The following is a 25,763-nucleotide window of genomic DNA, read 5'->3' on the forward strand; positions in this document are numbered from 1 at the left end:
GAGCTCTGCATATAGAATTTTCCTTGGAAGAGTGACTGGAGCCAAGCTAGGGTTTGGGCTGGGGTGTCCTGGGGGTGTTTCACACATGGGGCACCCTAGCAAGGCTCCTGTTGCTGAAGTGGGGTATGGATTGGGGGTGTCCCAGGGTACTCCACAGAGTACTCTGGCAAGACACCTAGAGCTGAACTGGGTACAGTCTTGGATGGTCTCTGGGTTCTCCACACAGAGGGCTCCCTGGCAGAGCAGCTGAAGTTGAAGTAAGTGCAAGCTCGCATGTTGTGGGGTCCTCAGCACGGAGGGTATTCAGGTAGGGTGATGAGGCTGGTGCAAGCCAGTGTAAGCCAGTATGTCCTCGAGCACTCTGTGCAGAGAGCACTGTAGTGGGATGACTAGAAGTAAGATGGGGGTGGGCCAGGAAATCATGTGTTCCACCACACAAGGGATGCCCCAGTGGACTGGCTGGAACTGAGGCACAGGCCAAGGGTTTGGGACCCTCCACATAGGAAGTACCTTGGCAGGGTTCCTAGATCCAAAGGCAGCATGAACCAGAAGGTTCTTTTCGCAGAGTATGTTAGCAAGCCATCTAGAGCTAAAGTGTTGTCTCCCTGCAGTGTTCTAGGGTACTTTCCACCTGTGGCACCTTGGCAGGTTGGTTGGAACTTAGTGAACACTGACCTGGGCTTTGCCGATGGGCGCAGTACTTTGGCACTTGGTGGGGTGGCTGAGGTTGGTGTGGGCTAAGGCCCAGGCCTTGCTGAGGTGGCAGAAAGGATACAACACCCAGACCCATGCTCCCACCCATGCTATCAAGGTGGAGGGAATGATGTAAAACCCAGCTATTCACTGGCCCCTCTGATGCAGAGTCCCAGCAGCACCCTCACTTCGGGTGGGCTCTGTGGCTGGTTCTTTTTTGGTCTAACAGCTCTTTTAAACTGCAGCTTTTTTCTGTGGTCCAGGGCATCTGGGGCTGGTTTGGGCTAGTGACCTTGGTGCTTGCTGAGGAGATAGGCCCACCACAGCCTCTGGATCGTGCTCCTGTTGCATTATTATGGTGTAGGAGCAGCATAAACAAGGGCAGTGACTAGCTCCAACCCAGAAACCCAGACAGCATGAGCAGCTCCTGAGCCATTTGGCTGGTTTCTCTATATTCTAGTTCCTCTCTGAAAGCATGACTATGTTTCTGTGCCCTGGGACAGACGAATCCCCACCAGGTCTCTCAGTACTGTCCCTTCCCACTGCAGCTGGCAGCTTCAGGCATGAGAATTCCCTTCCTTATAGTGCCTCTGTGTCTCATGGTGTTCTGTTCGTGGGCTTTATCTTTTGTGATTCAGAAGCTGTTCAGTCAGCACTTTGCTCTTCTTCAGGAGGATTTACTCTATAAAAAGGTGTAGGCAGATACGTTCGTTAGATTACTCCTTTCTGCCCGTGGACGCCGCCGAGTAAGCATCGTTAAAGTCTCCCCTCCCACCGCCGTCATGTCTAAGTCAGAGTCTCCCAAAGAGCCTGAACAGCTGCGGAAGCTCTTCCTCGGAGGTCTGAGCTTTGAAACTACCGATGAGAGTCTGAGGAGCCATTTTGAGCAATGGGGAACACTTACGGACTGTGTGGTAATGAGAGACCCAAACACCAAGCGCTCCAGAGGCTTTGGGTTTGTCACATATGCCACTGTGGAGGAGGTGGATGCAGCCATGAATGCAAGGCCACACAAGGTGGATGGAAGAGTTGTGGAACCAAAGAGGGCTGTCTCAAGAGAAGATTCTCAAAGACCTGGTGCCCACTTAACTGTGAAAAAGATTTTTGTTGGTGGCATTAAAGAAGACACTGAAGAACATCATCTAAGAGATTATTTCGAACAGTATGGGAAAATCGAAGTGATTGAGATCATGACTGACCGAGGCAGTGGCAAAAAGAGGGGTTTTGCTTTTGTAACATTTGATGACCATGATTCTGTAGACAAGATTGTCATTCAAAAATACCATACTGTGGATGGCCACAACTGTGAAGTAAGGAAAGCGCTCTCTAAGCAAGAGATGGCTAGTGCTTCATCCAGCCAAAGAGGTCGAAGTGGTTCTGGAAACTTTGGTGGTGGTCGTGGAGGTGGTTTTGGTGGGAATGACAACTTTGGTCGCGGAGGAAACTTCAGTGGTCGAGGTGGCTTTGGTGGCAGTCGAGGTGGTGGTGGATATGGTGGCAGTGGGGATGGCTATAACGGATTTGGTAATGATGGAAGCAACTTTGGAGGTGGCGGAAGCTATAATGATTTTGGCAATTACAACAATCAATCCTCAAATTTTGGACCCATGAAAGGAGGCAATTTTGGAGGCAGAAGCTCTGGCCCTTATGGTGGTGGAGGCCAATACTTCGCCAAACCACGAAACCAAGGTGGCTATGGTGGTTCCAGCAGCAGCAGCAGCTACGGCAGTGGCAGAAGGTTTTAATTACTGCCAGGAAACAAAGCTTAGCAGGAGAGGAGAGCCAGAGAAGGGACAGGGAAGCTACAGGTTACAACAGATTTGTGAACTCAGCCAAGCACAGTGGTGGCAGGGCCTAGCTGCTACAAAGAAGACATGTTTTAGACAATACTCATGTGTATGGGCAAAAAAACTCGAGGACTCTATTTGTGACTAATTGTATAACAGGTTATTTTAGTTTCTGTTCTGTGGAAAGTGTAAAGCATTCCAACAAAGGGTTTTAATGTAGATTTTTTTTTTGCACCCATGCTGTTGATTGCTAAATGTAATAGTCTGATCATGACGCTGAATAAATGTGTCTTTTTTAAAAAAAAAAAAAAAAAAAAAAAAAAAGGTGTAGGTCTGGTATGTCCATGGAGGAGGGGAGTTTGGGGTCTTCCTATGTCTCCCTCTGGGACCAGAACATATCATTTTTAAATGTGTGTTTCTTTTCTTTCTTTTTTTTTTTTTAAGATTTTATTTATTTGACAGACAGCACAGGAAGGCAGAGAGGCAGGCAGAGAGAGAGAGGGGAAGCAGGCTCCCTGCTAAGCAGAGAGCCCAGTGTGAGGCTCGATCCCAGGACCCTGGGATCATGACCTGAGCCGAAGGCAGAGGCTTTAACCCACTGAGCCACCCAGGCGCCCCAAATGTGTTTTTCTACTATCTTTTTTCACCCTAGGAAAAAGAGCTTTCTTACTAGAAACTTCTTCCATCCAAAGTTTGCCTCCAAGGAGGCTTTAGGAACAAATTCTGCAATGGTATTTGGAAGTCAAAACTGCCTTTTACGGGGGAGCCATAGTTCTCAAGGACTGTCCTTTTAATCTTACCTGAGAAGAAACAATTTTTGGTTAAAATTAAATATTGCAAACCCAAAGGAACTGATTCTACTCTGCAGAATTTAATATTGTCTCCCATCTGTACACGGTGTGCCACGTACCCTGAGCATTAGCATTCCCTGGGCACATCACATCCTTCAAATTGGCTGGGCTATTGCCCTCATTCTTTACTCTAGAATGCCTTTTGCTGGAGAAATGAGTGACATTATCTTGTCAGAGTGAAGTAAATGCATGGTGGATAGAGGAAACCCATGACCGCCAAATAAGAATACTTGGTATTGCAGAGGTTTGCTCTGCAATTAAGAATTGTTCAGAACCGGATTGCTGACATGCTAGTCCAGAAAGCAGGAGAATTCATTATGTTTCTAAGACTAACGAAAGTGATAATCCCCTTTGTGGCTAAGGTTAGACATTTTTTTAAAAATCTAATAGTTGGAATAAAAGCATGCCTCAGTGGACAAACAGACTGTCCACCATGTATCAGAAAACAAATCCTTGAAAAAGCTTTTAGTAATAGGTTTAAGTGTGAATCAAATACAAATAAAACAGCAGCAATTCAAAATAATTCCATCATTCACCTTTATAAATTGTTACAAGCCAAAGCAATTAAGAATATAGAAGAACTTTGGCCTACCTAATTTAGCTGTCTGTGACCGTAAGATTTGCCTTACGGGTTTACTTACCAGATCAACCTAAAATGATGAGGAGAGCAGGGAAGAATATTTCAATAGTCTGATCGAAAGTGTTACTTCATTTCTTGAGACAAAGATCCAATTTTTCTGTCTTTAATTTCATCTCTGGGATTTTGGGTCTCTCCTTTTGAGTCAAGCAAGAACATTTATTCTTCAGCTTCCTTCTCTGCACCAGGATGTCAAAATCTCAAGGAATGTATCATGTTTTGTCATTTTACAATTTATTTGTTTTGCCTGAAGCTACCTACGGTTATTTCAAATAGCTCAGTAAACACTAGGGTTTTAGAATTTTGACTAAATTGCTTTTGCCTAACATAGCCTGTATTTTTCTACATTTACTGCTTATTTCTCCTCAAAGATAATAGTATTTCCCTCTTCCTTTTCATCTCTTAAGTAGTGCCCACTGCATTGTAACTAAACCTAGTATATAGCCTTCAGCATTCGCACAGCTGACAAAATACATCCATTTAACCCAATTTTATCTTCATAGAGTTGACAGATTAGGAGGGGAGAATCTCTACGTGCATTAAGTTTATTATTTACTGTTTATCCATTCCAAATTGTATGTGGCAGTTGAAGCCTCCGCATAGCTGAATAGCTAAAACAGCCTAATCTTTTGAGCTACAGAATAGCATCTGGTTTTGTTTCCTGAATGAATAACTGTTTAAGCATTGACATCGTGCGTCAGTGAGGATCCAGTCGAGAAAGTATACCTGAGATAGCTTGTTCCACTGAGACCCTCTAATCCTATATAACCAGAGGCAATGAGACAACCACAGATGATCCTCTCGGGTTTCAGGTGATGTTTCTAAAGGCCAGGAGCTAGGGCAGCCACCTACCAACAGCTGGAACAAGAAAACTGCTGCCCCTCTTAGAGAAGCCACCAGAAGCAGAGGAGAAAGAGAAACCCCTACCTTTTCCCCTCTTCCCTCTCCAGTCTCCCGATGGCATCCCCCAGTGGAAACCAGCTGTCAAGGCAGTCTAGGAAACAGGCAGAGCAAGGGGCAGCCTCCTGCCATACAGAGAACAGCATGGAAACTGCAAGAAAAATATAGGGTAACAAATGGGCAAATGACTGACCTGTCTGGAAAGTACTGGTCACGAAGCAGAAGCGTTTCTGTTGGTACAGTCATCCTCTGAGTGCTTTGTGCTTATGTATCTCCTGAGAGCTAAGGTGTTGTTTTGTTCTTCCAGTCTAAGATGTGATGATTACTGGTTAGTAAGATCTTCTCAAGCACCATGATAGGAGGCAGTTTGCAGCAGCAAGAAATAGAAGGTCAGTGTATACTTGAAGAATGGGTGTTAGTATACACAGGAGATGGCTCTTCTTTTCAACAATGTGTTGCTCTACAAGTCATTTGTAGCTTGTTTTGCTCAGTTATTTGAGTGGTGGACTTCTCGAATTTGCTTCCACCAAAATGCTGCCACTATGGCCTCGTCTGCCTACAAGGGATGTAGGATAAATATGGTTCATTCTGATCGTAGGCATGAGGAGACCAGGACTAACTCTACGTAGCAGAGCTGAGTGCGGGTTCAGTGAATCACTTCTCCACTGCCTGACAGTGTGTGTCTGCACGAGTGCTCTGGTTCACGTGCACAGTGGGCAGCTGGACCCCTTAGACCTGGTGTTTGACATGGGTTCTGAAAGATTGGCAAGCAACTATCCTTTGCAACAGGGGCGAGCGGCAGCTGTGGAGCGTGGCCTTCGTATCTTTTCTAGTTTCCTGAGGCCAGAGTTCTCTCCAGTGAAGAAATCTCTTTGCTCTAGTTCATTTGGAAAAACGTTGTCTTAAAGGGGTGTGGTGTACGTGCATGTGCACGTGCGTGCACTGAAGCTGGATGATTTTTATGGAAATTAACAGAGCAATGCTTCAAACACATTGAGAGGGAGAGTTTGGAAGGGGAAGAGATGTTGACAGAGAGCAGACAGTTCCTGGTTTCTGCAGATCTGTCGTGCAGAACCCAAGATCTAGGGAAGGGACAGCAGCCCCCAGTCAAGTCCATGACTTGGCCCTGAATATAATTTTTCCTTGCCTCCCTGCTTAGCATTTTCTTTCCTTTCCACTCCCCTCCCCAGCAAGCTACAAAACTCTTCGGAATGGCTGCTTTCCTAAAGCCCCAACATTTTTTCAGATCATACAGGAAGGCAGGCTGAGCTAATCTCACAACAGGGAACCGCTGATGGGAACCTCAAGAGCAGATTCTCAGACCACCCTCTCTCCCCTGCCCCAGTGCCCCACCACCAGCATTCCCAGGCGTGGGGCCCCCACATAGCTCCTTGGCCCCTTCTGCCCATCACCTTCAGTTCTTCAGCCTGGAAATCCTGACCCCATTCTAGCACTGATGACCCTCTCCTTCAGTCTGTGTGTTTCTCTGACTTGGAGCTTAAGTCCTACTTTCAAGATGCATCATTATGTTTTAAGTTACTGCCTGGGCCCAACACCAAGTAGTCGTAAGAAGGATTATTGAGAGAAAGCTTTGTAGAGCTTCTTTCCATTTATCCTTTCTGACAAAGAGCAAAAAAACAAACAAACAAACAAAAAAAACCAAAAAACTTATTGGAAAACCTGGATATGACTGTATGTTCAGAAAAAAAAAAAAGAGGGAAGTTAGAGTGATGACCCAGGACACAGCCCGAGGTCATAACATAAAATGAGTGGAAAGAATTGTACAAACTGAACCCCCCCCCCAGTGCCTCACCCTTACGAAGGCACAAAGCACTGCTCCATGTCCAGCATACCCCCCACCTCCTGTGCTTCTCAGAGGTCCAGCCTCTGCTCCCCAGTCCCCTCCATTCCATCCCCTGTGCTGCTGGGACACTGATCGGTAGCTTCCAACATGATAGGCCCTCACTTACTTTTCCATTTTAACATTCTTTTCAAGCCACTCTCTCCAGTGAGTGTAGCAGCCTGAGGACAGGGTCTAAGTCCCATTTATTTCTATCCCCTTGTATATGGTGCTACTCAAAATATGTTCTAAACCCAGCATCAGCCTCAGGCAGGTGCTTGTTGGAAATACAGAAAGAATATCAGGCCTTATCAGAGATCTCCCAAATCAGAATATCTGGGGTAGAGTATAGGAATCTGTTAGAGCAAAACTTCCAGGTTTTGCTTGCCAAAGTCTGAAAAGCATCACTCTGAGGTATAGACACCAGTGTCTTGTGCACAGTAGTTATTTAATAAACAACACTTGATTTGAATGTATGTGCTAGATCATAGTATAGAGCCAAACTCTAGGTCCCTGAGAGCAGAGAGCCTGTCTTACTGCTATGTTCCCAGCTCCTCACATGGTGGCTGACACTGCATTTGTTGGGTTAAAATAAAACTGGATAGTACCTTGTTTTGGTGTCTCTCCCACCTTAACCTTTTCTAATTAGAGCCTACAAAACAGCAAAGAAAATCACTAGGAGGATTGTTTAAAGAATAATCTCAAAATTTTGAGATAATACATCAACGCCATGACAGTGGGAGGGATGGGGGAAGAAGGGGATGGGGACTGGAGAGTACACTTATCTTGATTAAATAAAATGGTTAAAAAAACACCAGTGCCATGTGGATAATTAATGACCTCAATTTGCCAGTAGTAATATTTTCTAATAACACTCTGGTTTTCAAAATTCTCTGATGAACATTTTTCTCATTGATCTTTATGAAAATCTGGTAGAATTTGTTTTCCTCTTAGGTCACCTTGGTGGCTCAATGGGTTAAAGCCTCTGCCTTTGGGTTGGGTCGTGATCCCAGGGTCCTGAGATCGAGCCCTACATCGGGCTCTCTGCTCAGCAGAGAGTCTACTTCCCCCTCTCTCTCTGCCTGCCTCTCTGCCTACTTGCGATCTCTGTCTGTCAAGTAAATAAACTTTTAAAATCTTAAAAAAAAAAAAAAGAATTTGTTTTCCTGTCTTAAGAAGTAGCAGAGATTCAAGGAAGCCAAGAGAATAGTTCTAGTACAAAAATGAGAACCCAGTTGGGAAGGCTATGTGCTATGGTGAGTGCTGTGAAGTATGTAAGCCTGATGATTCTCAGACCTGTACCCCTGGAGCTAATAATACATTATATGTTAATAAAAATTTTTTTTAAAATGAGAACCCAGGATTTGTGTTCCTACTCATGGAACAGTTTGCATTCTATTGGCATAATACAGTGTCTGAGTGTTTCTGGTAACTTACCTCAGTAAGTCTCCGATTTAATTTCTTCATCTGTAAAGTGGGGAAAATGATAGTATCTACATTATAGTCTCATAGGAATGAAACATTATTATCTCATTAATTATGAGCTATAATTATACTCTATCTCATATAAATTATCTCATTAAATGAGATAATAATAAATGTAAAGCACTTAGTACATTGCCTAGCATAAAATAAGGTTTAAAAAATAAAGCTACTGCTATGTTAGCATTGATTATTACAGTTTTTGGCTACATCTGACATTATTACATTTGTTAGGACACTACGCTGTTGCCCACCTGACTGACAGTGCTCCATATGTAGGTCAGCACAGGCCAGGGTCGTCTCTCTCTGGGAGGGTGTTCCTGGCTAACTCCAGGGGCCGTTCGTGGCATTCAGTCTGATCCTTGTGGCTGGGAGTGCTTCTGAGTGTTGCCCTTCCCTGGGTCTCTACTCATGCTAATTCTTTGCTCATTAAATCTTATAGCCCATCAGGAAGCTGGGGTATCTGCTGTGGTCATAGTGCTCACTTCTCTGTCTCAATTTCACACTGCCTACTCATTCCAAACACGGGCCTCCCTTGCCTCCCTTGCTATGTTGTTAGGGTTAAGCTCTTTGAAAAAATGAGGTAAAATCCCAGCTGTTAACCAAATATAAAATAAACACACATAAAAATTTTATTTAACTCTGCATGAATAATGGAGCCCATAAGATGTTGGCCTGGGCTTAAGAGAGAGTGTTCAGTGGACACACGTTGAGGCCATCAGGAATGCTGAAGCTAATGTACCAATCATTGCCAGATAGATTAATATCCATGGAACAATAATCAGTTATAATCCAGACAGTTTATTTGCATTTCTTTTCCCTCCCAGCAAGAATTCATTTGTATTTACTACCTGTTTTTATCTACAGAGCTGTAAAACAGCCCAAAGACCGTGAAAAACAGGGATGACTGGGAAAGATGTACTAGGCAGGACCCCCAGTCATCTTTTTTTTTTTTTTAAAGATTTTATTTATTTGACAGAGAGAGATCGCAAGTGGTCAGAGAGGCAAGCAGAGAGAGAGAGAGGAGGAAGCAGGCTCCCTGAAGAGCAGAGAACCCGATGCGGGACTCGATCCCAGGACCCTGAGATCATGACCTGAGCCAAAGGCAGAGGCTTAACCATTGAGCCACCCAGGTTCCCCCCCAGTCATCTTTTCTGCGTACTTTGAAGTCTAAGTTCTTCTGTGACCAGGATCTCAAAAGAGTAGACTAGTGTTAGAGGAAGGAAGAGAGCATGTAACTATATCCAGTTTTCTCATTTTCCCTGCCTAAAAAAGGAGGCTTCACAGTGTTTGTCTCAAAGGGGCTACATGGACATCTCTCCGTCTCTTTTCTTTAGCTCATCTTCATACCCACTTACCCTTTTCTTGCAGCTCCTACTTCAGAAGTCCCACAGACTTGTAAGGTTCCACTCCTCCTCTTTAGAAACTCTACTTTTCCCAAAGGAGAAAGGAGGCTTCCCCAGCTCCCCGATCTTGGTTCTATCTCAATGTCTTGCAAATCTCAGTGATCACTCTTTGTCTGAATGTGTATCCAGGTTGTCCTCCAAGGGGAAGTAGAGGGTTCTGGTACCTGAGGGAGGGCAGAGCAGATACTGGATTCTTAGTTCAGCTTTCCCTTCAGCAAGTGGGATTGCTTAACATTAAGAGGCAAGCCACCTTGTAAAAGACCCTGAATTCCCCCAGGGGAACTAAGTCTTGTCTAATCTGAGGAAAGGATACTGCTGTTAACAGGACTTTGGCCTTGCCTCCTGTGGAAGAATAACCCAGAGCAGAGGACCAAGTGAAGGGGGCTGTCTCTTTGTTGTGCAGAGGGAAATGCTTGCTCCACTTAGGTGTTTTTCTTTCTTGTATGATAGAAGAAAAGAGCTGTCCAATGGTTACTACCTCACATAAAGGTTAAAAAATTAGAATTTGTGATTTTGAAAAATAAAACTGGGGTCATAAGTAATAGGAGAGGAATGATGGTGATCGGCCCAAGGTTAGATTTAGATGAATGACTCAGAATCTGATGCCCTCCAAGGTAGTTCCAGGACCGTTTTGATCAAGACAACTGCTTCTTGAGCTTTTCAAGTAAATGCTCAGTATTGGCTCTCTGCAACAAACAGACTTACTGCAGAGAGGGACGTGAGAGAGATCCTTCAGAACATCCATTTCTGCTCATTCCCGCTGGCAGCCTAATGACACTATACACATGAAGATTTGGGGCATTTTTGCTTTCCCCAGGAGACATTATATTTTTTTTAAAAGATCATTAATCACCATATGAATTTCTTATCATGTCTTAAGTAAAATGTGGTTACTTCTCTTCCCTGTGGAAGCAGTAGCATGTTCAAGAAAAGCACGCCTGGGGAACCTGGAAGTGTAAATCCACATTAGCCACTAGGTAATTGGGTTATTTCCATCAAGTCAGGCCATATCTTGAGTCTCCACTTTTTCATCTCCAAAATAAAGGAGTTGGAGTACAGCTCTCTAAAGCAACTCTCCCACCATGTTACTCCTTGAGGTTGGGGCCAAAAGGCAAATGTGAGCTCTCCAGGCTGGGATGAATAGCCCGTCACACAGATGGCCTTTGCAGGCTGTGGAGGGGCCACCTCTTGCCTTCCCCTGCCATGGACACTTTCAGGATATAAAAGACCTTGTTAAACTCTACCAGGAACACATCTGAGTCCCAAAAGGGGTACAGCAGGACATAGGCACTACATACAATGGTGATTCTCCTCCTGTGCCTTCTTAAATGTTTGCTTCTATTCTGAGTTAACTCCTTAGGCATTTTTTCCATTTTCAACCTATTACTTGTTCATTTATTTGGTCACTAATTCAAAGTTGCTTGAGAATGTTCTAAGTACCAGACATTATCTTGAAGCCAGGAGATACAATGTTGAACAAAACAGCTGGGGTCCCTGTCCTCTTAGGACCTATAGTCTGGGGCAGGATATAGACCACACTGAAGATCATAGTGAAGTACAGGATGTATGTGGGCCCATTTAAGGGACACCTAATCCAGAGAAATGTGTATACTGAGCCTGGAGGAAAGAAAATGACAGATTGACACAGAGGCAATAAGTGCGATTTAGTCAGGGGGCACCTGTGATGCTACATGTGGATTTCTCGCAAAATTAGTGAAGCTTAAGCTTCTTGGTATACCAGTAAATTAGATATTTTAAAAGGGATCAGGGGAAGAAAAACCCAAGTTAAAGCACTTGCTAATTTCCATGATGTAAATACGCCACCATGGTTGATGTCAGGGTACAGTTTAACAACCACCCCCAAGAGCCATTAATATTTAACAACAGAGCTCTTGAACGAGTAGTACCAGCCCTAAACAATGCCTAGTAAGCTTGGTGCCCTTTACTTGGACAAGTTTCTTCACAGTGTCTTAGTAGGGGTTCTTCTAGTACTGGGCTCTGAGACAAGAATTTATATGCAAGTAGTTTATCCCAGAAATGCAAGAAACAGCCACAGGGAGTGGAGAAGCAAGCCAGAAAAGGGAAAGAAGCCAATAAAATGTGCGTTTCTACCACAGGTGGGAAGTAGAGCTTTATCCTGCTGGAGAGTTCTGGGAATCGGTGTGACAACAACATGAGGAGGAAGGGAGCCTGGGGAATCAGTAGGGCAACTAATTCCAGTTCCTGGCAGAGGTCCACTTCAGGGATGTGCTATTGCCCTGTTACCTTTGATCTTCAATGATGGACACAGTGTCCTTGCATTGCTTTGGAGAAGACTTTAAAGCAAAGAGCTGTAGATTTTGGCTGTGGGAAGTAGCGCGCTATGGGCAGAGCCCCGATGCCATCTGCTACATGTTGCCTGTACTTAATTCTGTATTTATATTTTGCATGTTTGAAATTGGGACCTCAAATTTTTATTAGTTTTAGCCCTTAAAAAACCTCAAGCCCCATAGTAATAGCTTCTTTTCATTGGAAAGGATAGTATATATGGGAAATTTAAAGAAATTAATAAGGGTATGCAAGAACTGGGAGAAAGCAAGATAGAAAGGAACCAGATGAAAATGGTAAGCCTCGCCACAGTAAGGGTGTTAGGTCAAACATAGCTCATCTAGGTTTGGCTGGGGTTTGTGGGTCTCTGCAGAACTCAGCTGGGCTCCTGGTTTGTCATATCCAGGACCAGCTGACAGAGCAGCCCCATTCTGGGATGGCTCTGTCCATGATGAAGGGCAAGTATACAAGAGGACTGGGGCTCCTAAGGGGCTCAGTTAGTTAAGCAACTGCCTTCAGCTCAGGTCATGATCCTGAAGTCCCAGGATTGAGTCCCACATCGGGCTCTCTGCTCAGCGAGGAGTCTGCTTCTTCCTCCAACCCTCACCCCCTCATGCTCTGTCTCTTTCTCTATCTCTCTCTCAAATAAATAAATAAACTATTAAAAAAAATAGGAGAGGACTAACAGAACTTCACAATGCCTCTGTTGGCTATTGCTCACGAGTGACTCATCTCACATCTCCTCACATTCCATTGGCTAAGGCAACTCACTTGGCCCATCCAAAGCTAGTAAGGTAATGAGTTATGTACATAGAAAAAAGCTTTTTCTATGTACATAACTCATTTAATAAAGGATTTTTTTAAAAAAGGAGACTTTGAAAAAGTATCCTCATATAAATGCTCCCCATTATGTGATCTATTTTATAAGATAGAGGCTTACCTTCTTTGTTAAAATTACTGGCTTCCCATTAAAGGTTCTAATGATACAGAAAGCTGTAACAATAAAAATTACCAGAAATATCACTATCTCCAGATAATCACTTGTAACATTTTGGTAGAAATCCTATAGTGGATTGTTGTATTACCTCACTAAGTTACCACCTTTTTCCCCTGTAGGTGGATTGTAGTTTCTTACCTTACTAGCTTTGAGACCACCTATTAGCCTCTATAGCATATATAAATCATTACATTTTATTATGTCCCTGTTTCTCTTTCCTTACCATTACTCTCTTGTTTTAAAATGTATTTCCTATGTATCTTTGTAAAACACTTGCAAATACTTTGGGTGTTAGATGGAAAATAAGGAAACTTTATTTATTTATTTATTTATTTATTTATTTATTTGTTTGTTTGTTTGAAATAGATTATTTAAAACCTAAAAAGGAAAGGTCTAGGGAGAGAGTTATCCCAGTAATATTGAGCCTCTGTTCCACATACCAGTTCCCTGGAGAGATTCTGTTAATACTTTTGATGAAGTCCCTAGAGGTTATGATCTAATTGTTCTGCTCCGGAATAATTTTTAAAACTCTCTAAGGGTTGAGAAAAATTGAATAAATACATGATTAAATTAGTGAGAAAGTAACAGAAAGGCATTCCTATGTGATAAGCAGTAGCAGGCTGGGAAATTTCCTTATAAATTGGAAGTTGGCTGAGAAGCTGTAGAGCTATGTGACTCCTAAACTTTGAAGACAATAAGGGAAATGGATGCCAGTGGAGGCATAGGAGCTTCCGGAATTAAGAATGGGACAGCTGTTAAGATCTGTTCGAGCTTTACTGAGTGAGAAAAAGCAAGTCTTACCCTCTCTGACACCCCAGTCTCCCCACATACAGCCCAAATCAGACCCTAGGAGACCATTGCTTTTTGAGGTCACTGATACATATTTTATATACTGTTTTCCAGAACGCTGTGTCTAGCTAAAGTCCAGTCTTTGTGAGAGCAGGTTGAAATAATAGGAAATTACTTATATACCCAAAACAGGGAAGAAGGAGCAATGGTACAGAAATTCGATTGTTTTGTTTATAGCTCTCCAATCAAATGATTCTCTGCAGAGTTCAGTCATATACACGTAAAACATGAAAAATTCATCTTCTTCATCATAATATAAAACAAAAACAGAAAACAAAAACCTTCTCTCTATGTGTTTATGGAGAAGATAAAAATATAAATGTGGGTTGTATTTTTTGGTTTGGGTTTTAGCTAATAACAGATTTTTTAATAACCATGATTTGAAACTGGTAAGATCTGAGTTAATTGCCATTTGTAGAGTAACCATGGTGACCAACGTATTGTTTCTGATTCCATTAATCCTGTGGAGATTAACTGTAAATCCCAAAGGATCTCTAGCAGTGATTCAGAAATAATCTTTTCACATGTATATTATTTGGTGACAGTCACTTTCTTTAAATGTGTCTCTAACCAGCAAAGAGATAAGACAGCCCTGAATTAGGTGTCCCCCTGTTCCCCAAATTTAAAAAATTTTTTACAAAATACAGCAAATGACCAAAAAGTTAAATAGGTAAAAATTCCACATTAAGAAGGATCACTTTAATAAACATGTGTCCTATTCCTAACAGACATAACAGAGTAGGCTGTTCTATTCCAGTTAGAAATTTGCCTGTGTAGGACGTCAACCTCAGGATAGAAACTGGAGACAAAATTTGATATTCTTTAATGAAAAAACTTCCAATTATTATTTAGAATATAGGAATTAAAAAGGATGAGTTGAGCTGGACTTGGGAAGAGGAATAGCTGATTGCCTAATCTGGGACTAATAATGTATTATGTTTGTAAAATTTTGTTTATAACTTTGAACATAGAGTATGACCCCACCCCTTGTAAAACCACCTTTGTCCTGCAACAACCTGGAGAGTCTGTACAAAGTGTAGTAACCTCATTTTATAGATGAGGATACCTCTAAAGAATGCAGAATGACTTCCCCATGCTGAGTATTAGAGCTTTCTTTTTAACTGGTTGAATAAATTGCTAAGATTCTGAGTTGGAGGAGAAGAGAATTGGATTAACAACCCAACTTTTTTCTGACCTTAATTCATATTCTATCCAGATGATATAAGCAAAACTCTGGGCCATTTGAGTAGCAGGAAGGATTATAAATTTAACGTGAATGCTTCTTTTGGACTAATAACCATCATTTCATATTTTCTTGCAAAGCGACAACCTACAAGATTTAAGAAGAAAAGATACCCACAAGCAGTTGGGTATGCTAATTTTTATTACTGAGATAGTCCTAGAATGATGTTCATGTACTGTTTTCAGATAGGAAAAAAATTCCTGAACCCCTCACAGTACATGAAAGAAATTTCAAAACAATAAGAAGCTGACAAGACTGATTGTTAGGACTAATGTGAAAGTATTGTGTCAATTTCATTGCTACTTATTTTTGTTCTTGGCCATTCATAAAATAATTTTCATCTCCTAATTCATAGCATCTTGGACTCTGTGATACGTAGTAATTCATAAATCAACCAGCATGATCTGGCTGGTGGTTGGACTTTGCCTAAAGCTATTTTGTTGGTGGTAGACATCATTGGCAAGTCTGTAGTAGTCAAATCAAAGCCATTGCACCCTTGATTTCAAAAATGAGATTAACCAAATTTGATGGCAAATTAATCTTCTGTTCACCTCAGCCAAATGCCCCAGACCATAATTTTAATCAACGGAAAAAAGAAAATGGTCTCCATTAGCTATTTAATCTTTTAAGGTAAGGGTTTTTAATAATTCCCTAGTAATTATAAAAATAAAACTTTTCCTTGGCAATTTAGGAGATTGAAGAGGTCACATTAAAATATTTCTTAAAAACAAATGGAAGGGGAGTGGTTTTGATATAATCATGGCTATATATTTATATATTTTTACAAATTGTTAGGGAATGAGGAATACTGTGTATGCATAAACGTGCAACTCGTCACAGTAGCCTAAAACCCCATGGGTTATTAAATCAGAAATCAAGGGCACCTGGGTGGCACAGTTGCTTGAGTGTCTGACTCTTGGCTTCTGCTCAGGTCCTGGTTTGGAGTCATGGGATCAAGCCCTAATCGGACTCCACGCTCACCAGGGAGTCTGCTTGAAATTCTCTCTCTCTCTGTCTCTCCCCCCGCAAATAAATAATTCTTCAAAAAAATAGATCAGAAATGAGATACTTGTACATGTTGAATAGTAGAAGCAAGCATTCCATCAACTTGGCTCAAGAATACAAATAAGCTCACCAAGTTGTTCCTTCTTCATCTCCACAAAGGTGTATCCTAGTTAAGTTTATATAAATAGGGTTGCAGAGGGTGAGTTTGCCTAGGTCCAAGGAGTGCTAAATTGCTTCAAGCAAGTAGTTGTCCTCTGTAAACTCAGAAGGCCATGTCCTTGATACTATAGCCTCAACCGCTTCCTTACACAATGACACTCTCCTATGACTACCCCCAACATTTTTCTGGTGATTTCATTTCTAGCTGTGTGCCAGGGTAGCTTTGCCTGTTAACATAAGGACTCTATACCTGGAGCCTTTCCAGGAATAGTCCAGGCCTTGGTTAATAAGACCTCTTAGGAGCAGGGAGTTAATTTAAAAATTACCTAAAGAAATCCAATTAGATTTGAGTTCTTTTGAAAGAAACTTTGGAATTTCTTTGTAAAACTATGCCAGCACTTGAAATTTAAGGTGTATACGTGTGTAATATGCATTTTACACCTTAATTCGCTATGAATGTATCATTTTTCATTGATCACACACATAAGGTGAGAGAAAAATACAGTTTACAGTGTTTGCTTTTATTTTCCTAATTGATGATACATGCTGACTTGCCTGTTGCTAGAGAAATATATTATCAACTTTGGTATCAGAATTAGAAAGGTTGTGTCTCTGGATTTTTCTGAAAAAATATACCATGTATCTGAGATGTTCACACAGGTCATAGAGTATATTTCTCCAGCTATTTTTTTATTAACATATAATGTATTATTTGACGCAGGGGTACAGGTCTGTGAATCGTCAGGCTTACACACTTCACAGCATTCATCATAGCACATACCCTCCCCAAAATCCATAACCTAGCCACCCTCTCCATACCCTCCCACTCCCCAGCAACCCTCAGTTTGTTTTGTGAGATTAAGAGTCTCTTACGGTTTGTCTTCCTCCCGATCATATCTTGTTTAATTTTTTCCTTCCCTACCCTCCAAACCCCCCACTCTGCCTCAAATTCCTCATATCAGGGAGATCATACAATAATTGTCTTTCTCTGATTGACTTATTTCGCTCAGCATAATACCCTCTAGTTCCATTCACTTCATTGCAAATGACAAGATTTCATTTCTTTTGATGGCTGCATAGTATTCCATTATATATATATATGCCACCTCTTCTTTATCCATTCATCTGTTGATGGACAACTAGGTTCTTTCCATAGTTTGGCTATTGTGGACATTGCTGCTATAAACATGAGGGTACACGTGCCCCTTTAGATCACTACATTTGAATCTTTAGGGTAAATACCCAGTAGTGCAATTGCTGGGTCATAGGGTAGCTCTATTTTCAACTTTTTGAGGAACCTCCATGCTATTTTCCAGCGCAGTTGTACCACCTTGCATTCCCACCAACAGTGTAGGAGGGTTCCCCTTTCTCCGCATCCTTGCCATCATCTGTCATTTCCTGACTTGTTAATTTTAGTCATTCTGACTGGTGTGAGGTGGTATCTCATTGTGGTTTATATTTCCCTGATGCCGAGTGATGTGGAGCACTTTTTCATGTGTCTGTTGGCCATCTGGAGGTTTTTGCAGAAATGGCTGTTCATGTCTTCTGCCCGTTTCTTGATTGGATTTGTTCTTTGGGTGTTGGGTTTAGTAAGTTCTTTATAGATTTTGGATACTAACCCTTTATCTGATATGTCGTTTGCAAATATCTTCTCCCATTCTGTCAATTGCCTTTTGGTTTTGTTGACTGTTTGCTGTGCAAAAGGTTTTGATCTTGATGAAGTCCCAGTAGTTCATTTTTGCCCTTGCTTCTCTTGCCTTTGGCAATGTTTCTAGGAAGAAGTTGCTGTGACTGAGGTCACAGAGGTTGCTGCCTGTGTTCTCCTCAAGGATTTTGATAGATTCCTTTCTCACATTGAGGTCTTTCATCCATTTTGAGTCTTATTTTTGTGTGTGGTGTAAGGAAATGGTCCAGTTTCATTTTTCAGCATGTGGTTGTCCAATTTTCCCAACACCATTTGTTGAAGAGATTGTCTTTTTTCCATTGGACATTCTTTCCTGCTTGGTCAAAGATTGGTTGACCATAGAGTTGAGGGTCTATTTCTGGGCTCTCTATTCTGTTCCATTGATCTATGTGTCTGTTTTTGTGCCAATACCATACTGTCTTGATGATGACAGCTTTGTAATAGAACTTAAAGTCTGGAATTGTGATGCCACCAACTTTGGTTTTCTTTTTCAACATTCCTCTAGCTATTCGAGGTCTTTTCTGATTCCATATAAATTTTAGGATTATTTATTCCATTTCTTTGGAAAAGATTGATGGTATTTTGACAGGGATTGCATTAAAGGTGTAGATTGCTTTAGGCAGCATAGACATTTTCACAAGCTTTGTTCTTCCAATCCATGAGCATGGAACATTTTTCCATTTCTTTGTATCTTCCTCAGTTTCTTTCATGAGTACTTTATAGTTTTCTGAGTACAGATTCTTTGCCTCTTTGATTAGGTTTATTCCTAGGTATCTTGTGGTTTTGGGTGCAATTGTAAATGGGATTGACTCCTTAATTTCTCTTTCTTCTGTCTTGTTGTTGATGTATAGAAATGCAACTGATTTCTGTGCATTGATTTTATATCCTGACACTTCACTGAATTCCTGTACAAGTTCTAGCAGTATTGGAGTGGAGTCTTTTGGTTTTCCACATAAAGTATCATATCATCTGCAAAGAGTGATCGTTTGACTATTTCTTTGCTGATTTGGATGCCTTTAATTTCTTTTTGTTGTCTGATTACTAAGCTAGGACTTCTAGTACTATGTTGAATAGCAGTGGTGATAATGGACATCCCTGCCGTGTTCTTGACCTTAGCGGAAAAGCTCTCCGTTTTTCTCTATTGAGAATAATATTCGCTGTGGGTTTTTCATAGATGGCTTTGATGATATTGAGGTGTGTACCCTCTACCTCTACACTGTGAAGAGTTTTGATCAAGAAAGGTTGCTGTACTTTTGTCAAATGCTTTATCATCTATTGAGAGTATCATATGGTTCTTGTTCTTTCTTTTATTAATGTATTGTATCACAGGGATTGATTTGCAGATGTTGTACCAATCTTGCAGGCCAGAAATATATTCCACTTGGTCATGGTGAATAATCCTTTTAATGTCCTGTTGGATCCTATTGGCTAGTATTTGGGTGAGAATTTTTGCATCTGTGTTCATCAGGGATATTGTTCTATAATTATCCTTTTTGGTGGGGTCTTTGGTTTGGGGATCAAGGTAATTCTGGTGTAATAAAATAAGTTCAGAAGTTTCTTTCCATTTCTATTTTTTGGAACAGTTTCAGGAGAATGATAGGTATTAATACTTTAAATGTTTGGTAGAATTCCCCTGGGAAACCATCTGGCCCTAGGCTCTTGTTGGGAGATTTTTAATTACTGCTTGAGTTTCCTTACTGGTTATGGGTCTGTTCAGGTTTTCTGTTTGTTCCTGGCTCAGTTTTGGTAGTTTATACTCTCTAGAACTCCACCCATTTGTTCCAGATTGTCTAATTTGCTGCCATATAGTTGCTCATAATATGTTCTTATAGTTGTTTGTATTTCTTGGGTATTGGTTGTGATCTCTCCTCTTTAATTCATGATTTTATTTATTTGGGTCCTTTCTCTTTTCTTTTTGATAAGTCTGGCCAGGGGTTTATCAATCTTATTAGTTCTTTCACAGAACCAGGTCCTAGTTTTGTTGATTTGTTCCACTCTTGGTTTCTATTTCATTGATTTCTGCTCTGATTTTTATCATTTCTCTTCCCCTGCTGGGTTTAGGCTTTGCTGTTCTTTCTCCAGCTCCTTTAGGTGTAGGGTTAGATTGTGTACTTGAGAACTTTATTGTTTCTTGGGAAAAGCTTGTATGGCTATATACTTTCCTCTCAGGACCACCTTTTCTGTGTCTTACAGACTTTGAACAGTTGTGTTTTCATTTTCATTGGTTTCCATGCATTTTTCAATTCTTTAATTTCCTGGTTGACCCATTCATTCTTTAGTAGGATGCTCTTTAGCCTCCATGTATTTGTGTTCTTTCCAACTTTCCTCTTGTGATTGAGTTCTAGTTTCAAAGCTTTGTCATCTAAAAATATGCATGGAATGATCCTAATCTTTTGGTACTGGCCGAGACCAGATTTGTGACCCAGGATATGATCTATTCTGGAGAATGCTCCATGTGCACTAGAGAAGAACGTATGTTCTATTGCTTTGGGTGAAATGTTCTGAATATATTTGTGATGTCCATCTGGTCCAATGTGTCCTTTAATGCCTTTATTTCCCTGTTGATCTTTTGTTTAGATCATCTGTCCATTTCAGTGAGTGGGGTGTTAAAATCCTCTACTATTTTTGTATTATTGTCGATGTGTTTCTTTGGTTTTGTTATTATTTGGTTTATATAATTGGCTGCTCCCATGTTAGGGGCATAGATGTTTAAAATTGTTAGATCTTCTTGTTGGACATACCCTTTAAGCATGATATAGTGTCCTTCCTCATCTCTTATTATAGTCTTTGGCTTAAAAATTAATTTCTCTGATATAAGGATTTACTCAACTTTTGTTTGACATCCTTAGCATGTAAATTGTTTTCCACCCCTTCATTTTCAATCTAGAGGTGTCTTTGGGGCTAAAATGAGTTCCTTGCAGACAGCATATCAATGGGTCTTGTTTTTTTATCCATTCTGATACCCTGTGTCTTTTGATTGGGCCATTTAACCCATTTACATTCAGGTTAACTATTGAAGGATAGGAATTTAGTGCCATTGTATTGCCTGTGACTGTTACTGTATATTGTCTCTGTTCCTTTCTGGTCTACTACTTTTAGGCTCTCTCTTTGCTTAGAGGACCTCTTTCACTATTTCCTATAGGGCTGGTTTGGTGTTTTGAAATTCTTTTAATTTTTGTTTATCCTGGAAGCTTTTTCTCTCTCCTCCTATTTCCAATGACCGCTTAGCTGGATATAGTATTCTTGGCTGCATATTTTTCTCATTTATTTCTCTGAATATATCATACGAGTCCTTTCTGGCCTGCCAGGTCTCTGTGGATAGGTCTGCTGCCAGTCTAATATTTCTACCATTGTATGTTACAGACTTCTTGTCCCCAGCTGCTTTCAGGATTTTCTCTTTATCTCTGAGACTTGTAACTTTTAGTATTAGATGATGAAGTATTGACCTATTTTTATTGATTTGGGGGGGTTCTCTGTGCCTCCTGGGTTTTGGTGCCTGTTTCCTTCCTCAAATTAGGGAAGTTCTCCACCATAATTTGTTCCAATATACCTTCTGCCCCTCTCTTTCTTCTTCCTCTGGGATTCCCAATTATTCTAATATTGTTTTGTCTTATAGTATCACTTATCTCTCCAATTCTCCCCTCATGATCAAGTAGTTGTTTATCTCTCTTTTCCTCAGCTTTCTTATTCTCCATCATTTGGTCTTCTATATCACTAATTCTCTTTTCTCCCTCATTTATCCTAGCATTAAAAGCCTCCACTTTTTTTTTTTAAGGATTTTATTTATTTACCTGACAGAGAGAGAGATCACAAGTAGGCAGAGAGAGAGAGAGAGGAGGAAGCAGGCTTCCTGCCGAGCAGAGAGCCCGATGCGGGGCTCGATCCCAGGACCCTGGGATCATGACCCGAGCTGAAGGCAGAGGCTTTAACCCACTGAGCCACCCAGGCGCCCCAAAAGCCTCCACTTTTTATTGCACCTCATTAATAGCTTTTTTTATTTCAACTTGGTTAGATTTTAGTTCATTTCTCCAGAAAGGGATTCCTGAGTATCTTCTATGCTTTTTTCAAGGCCAGCTAGCATTTTCATAATCATTATTTTGGACTCTAGTTTCAATATCTAATTAATGTCTGTATTGATCAGGTCCCTAGCAGTCAGTACTGCCTCTTGTTTTTTTTTTTTTTTTTGAGGTGAGTTTTTCCACCTTATAATTTTGTCCAGAGAAGAACAGATGAATGAGAGCACACAATGCTAAAAGGAGAACAACAACCCCTTGTTGTTACACAGTAAACAAATACACAGTAAACAAATACACAGTAAACAAATCAGAAGAGAATTGAAACTGGGGAGAAAAAAAAGGAAAATATATATAAATATATGATCAGGATGGTGAAAAGAACAGAGCCACACACTTGATTTTGGGTGTGGTTTTTTTTCTGTTAGAAGAAACTGCCTCCCCAATTTTAAAGATGGGGGAAAAAACCATATATATATATATATATATATATATATATATATATATATATGTATATATATATAAAACGATAAATATATATTTTATATATATTTATATATAAAATTTTCTATATATATAAAATGGTAAAATGAAGGGATGAAATATGACTGTAAAGATGAAAATCTAAAAAAAATTTTAAAATGATAGTAAGTTGGTTGAAAAAAGAAAGAAAAATTAAAAAAAAAAAAAGTGAGAATGTGATCAGGCCAGCAGGAGATTAGAAGAAAGCCATACACTAGATTTAGAGTATATTTTGGTCATTAGAAGAAACTGTATCCCAAAATTTTGTAGAAAGAAAAACTTATAAGATTAAATACAATGAAGGGATAGATTATGACTATAAAAATGAAAGTTAAAGATTTTTATAAAGGTATTGATAAGATGTTGGTTAAAATAGAAAAGAGGTTGCGGTGCCTGGGTGGCTCAGTCATTTAAGCATCTGCCTTTGGCTCAGGTCATGATCCCAGGGTCTTGGGATTGAGCCCTGCACTGGGCTCCCTGCTCCATAGGGAGCTGGCTTTTCCCTCTACCACTCCCCCTGCTTTTGTTTCCTCTCTCACTTTTTGTCAAATAAATAAATTTAAAAAAAAAACTTAAAAAAAATAAAACAGGAAAGGGAAAAATTAAAAGAAAAAAAAATTTAAGATTTTATTTATTTGACAGAGATCACAAGTAGGCAGAGAGGCAGGCAGAGAGAGAGAGGAAGGGAAGCAGGCTCCCTGCTGAGCAGGGAGCCCCATGAGGGGCTCGATCCCAGGACCCTGAGATCATGACCTGAGCCAAAGGCAGAGGCTTAACCCACTGAGCCACCCAGGCGCCCCAAAAGAAGAAAATTTTTTAAATTTAACTTTGAAAGACTAAAGAATCATGGAAAAAGCCATGAATTCCATGTGCTGTATTCCCCCAGTGCTGGAGTTTTGCAGTTTTTATTGATTGGTGAACTTGGTCTTGCCTGGATATTCTTGCTTATCTTCTGGGGAGGGGCCTCTTGTAGTGATTCTCAAATGTTTTTGCCCAAGGTGGAATTGCACCACCCTTGCCAGGGGCCCAGCGAAGTAATCTGCTCAGGTTCACTCTTGGTAGCTTTTGTTCCCTGAACACTTTCCATAGAGCTTTGGAGGATGGGAATGAAAATGGCAGCCTCCCAATCTCTGCCCGGAGGATCTGAGCGCGGCGCGGGGGGGGGGGGGGGGTTCTTAGCACACCCTCAGAAAAAAGCACTCAATCACTCCCATTTCCCTGGTCTCCAGCCTCACTCCATGCTCACCTGGTCTGTGACCAAGTGTTTCTGTCTCTGGCACATGGCCCCATTTGGAGTCTCCAAACCCAGCAGATGCCTGCAGTATGCTTCCGTGCTGCTCCTCCCAATGGAGGAAGGGAGGGTGTCTCCCCGTTTCTGCCACTTGTGGGGTCCCTGCTTAAGAGCAGTGGCTGACTGTGCCTCAGATCATGGTTTAAGGTAACCTCAACCTGAAAGTCCGCTCCTCAGCTCCGTCTCTGCAGCCGGCTTCCCCACTCTGATACCTGGGAGCTCTGCTACACTCAGGCACCCCTGGTTCTGTGACCCCCGAGGGTCCTGAGAAGACCACTCTGTCCCAGTGAGGTCTCCACCCCCTGCTTAGCCACTGGAGCGACGTCTCTCAGTGGAGCTGACTTCTAAAAGTTCTGACTGCATGCTCTGCTGCTCTACCACTTGCTGGGAGCCGGCCCCTCCCCCACCCACAGTACATCTTCCCGTATATCGTCTCAGATTCACTTCTCTGCATGTCCTACCTTCCAGAAAGCAGTCAATTTTCTGTTCATATAATTGCTATTCTTCTCTTCTATCTCTTGTTCAGTTTGTAGGTATTTAGAATTGTTTGATAATTATCCAGCTGAATTTCTGAGACCAGGCAAAATTTAGGTCTCCCATTCCTCCACCATCTTCCTCCTCTTCTCCTTATGATTCATTCTTGGAAATTAACATTATCCCCATCCCTCCTAGGCCCTGATTGTCCTAGCTCTTTAAGTTGTTATTGTAACAAGGGAAAATCATGCTTGGTTTGTTTTTGTTTTTGTTTTGTGGTGGGCTCTAAGGTGAACAACTGGGATTCCTAAAACTGAGGAGTTTCTAGGAACATGGGATTTTTACTGCAAAAACTGGAAATGTCATGAGTAAACAAGGATCATTGGTCACTCCAGCTATAAAGGTACTACATAAGGTGTAGGTAAAAGGGAGAAAGGAAAAACCAGTAGTCATATTAATATCACCCAATAAAAAAGAATTATTAGTACAAATATTCTGAGTATCTGAAGGGTGAAATTGCACTGAACTAATTAATTCTAAATGTCAGGCATTTGGGCTTCTTTTTTTTGCTATTACCATCATCTGTGGGACATAGTCCTTCTCCTTCTCTTTACATTGTGTTCTCTGCTGATCATTTCTTGCCTGTTTTTCTTTTAGGTCAACTCAAATCAAAACATACTCCTGGGATAATGCCCAGGTTATCCTGGTTGGGAACAAATGTGACATGGAAGACGAGCGTGTCATTTCAACAGAGAGAGGCCAACATTTAGGAGAACAGCTTGGTAAGTGATAAGTTAACAAAACAGAGCTTGGTCATAATCTGTAACAGTGCACAGAGTCACGGCTAATTGCTATGATGGGCTTAATGAAAGGACTTTCAACCTTATAGTAGAAGCCAGCATATCCTCGGTAAGTAGTAAGCGGATTTCCTCCCACTTTTTGCGGCAACTGTGAGCATTCAAGCATAACTACAAAAGCAAAATAACCAAAATGTTAATCTAGTACAAGGTATTCAAATTCTCATTTCATGAGAAACACAGGCTAAGCCCTGCCTGCTATTTCATCATTGCATTGTTTTTCTCCATATACAACATTTTGCATTGACTGAGCATTTTATTATCCTGTGTGATTGTTGTTAGGTTTCTACCAGAAGAGTTTAGTAGCACAGAATAGGTCACATTATAGATTCTGGTTCTGGGGACATCACTGACAAGGCTTGCTGCTGTTAAAAATGTTGTTGAGACTCATTCTCCTCATCTCTCAAAAATAAGTATCATGACCCATGCCTTCTTTACCAAGTTTTTATAGATAAAACTGAGATAAGAAATAGGTATTAGAGAGCTTTAGAAGTCAAAAAGCCCTTTTAAACACAAAACATTGTATCTTGAGAGAAAAATACTGGAGTGAGTAGGGTAGAGTTTGGTGCACAGGAGGGAATCATGATTGATTAGTTCAAGGCATTTACACTGAGCACCTCTGATATGCCCTGTACTATGCCAGATATCATGGGGCATACAAAAACGTATGATTCACTGTCCCTGAGCTCAAGTTGCTTTTAGTCAAGTGGGAAGCCTAGAGATCCAAGGAAAAAGGCAGAAACAGCCAGACAACAAAAACAGGATA

The 25,763-nt window shown here is 41.1% G+C and overlaps 2 protein-coding genes across 4 annotated transcripts in view; both read left to right on the forward strand.

Annotated features, from left to right (window-relative positions):
- RAB3C (RAB3C, member RAS oncogene family) overlaps positions 1 to 25,763 on the forward strand; it is a 645,683-nt gene that overhangs the window by 569,011 nt on the left and 50,909 nt on the right. For all 3 annotated transcript variants that reach the window (XM_047729420.1, XM_047729422.1, XM_047729421.1), the window contains one exon: positions 24,798 to 24,922. In XM_047729420.1, the coding sequence (XP_047585376.1) occupies positions 24,798 to 24,922 (125 nt within the window). The remainder of the gene's footprint in view (positions 1 to 24,797; positions 24,923 to 25,763) is intronic.
- Positions 1,397 to 2,438, forward strand: LOC125099863 (heterogeneous nuclear ribonucleoprotein A1-like). Its single transcript, XM_047729416.1, has one exon. It carries the CDS (start codon positions 1,476 to 1,478, stop codon positions 2,436 to 2,438), a length of 963 nt encoding a protein of 320 aa, XP_047585372.1. The 5' UTR covers positions 1,397 to 1,475.

This window comes from Lutra lutra, chromosome 5, assembly GCF_902655055.1.
Source record: "Lutra lutra chromosome 5, mLutLut1.2, whole genome shotgun sequence".
NCBI classification, from domain to species: Eukaryota; Metazoa; Chordata; class Mammalia; order Carnivora; family Mustelidae; genus Lutra; species Lutra lutra.

Excerpts from the sequence above, each read along its gene's own strand:
- LOC125099863 (XM_047729416.1), top strand. The coding sequence starts at position 1,476 with ATGTCTAAGTCAGAGTCTCCCAAAGAGCCTGAACAGCTGCGGAAGCTC.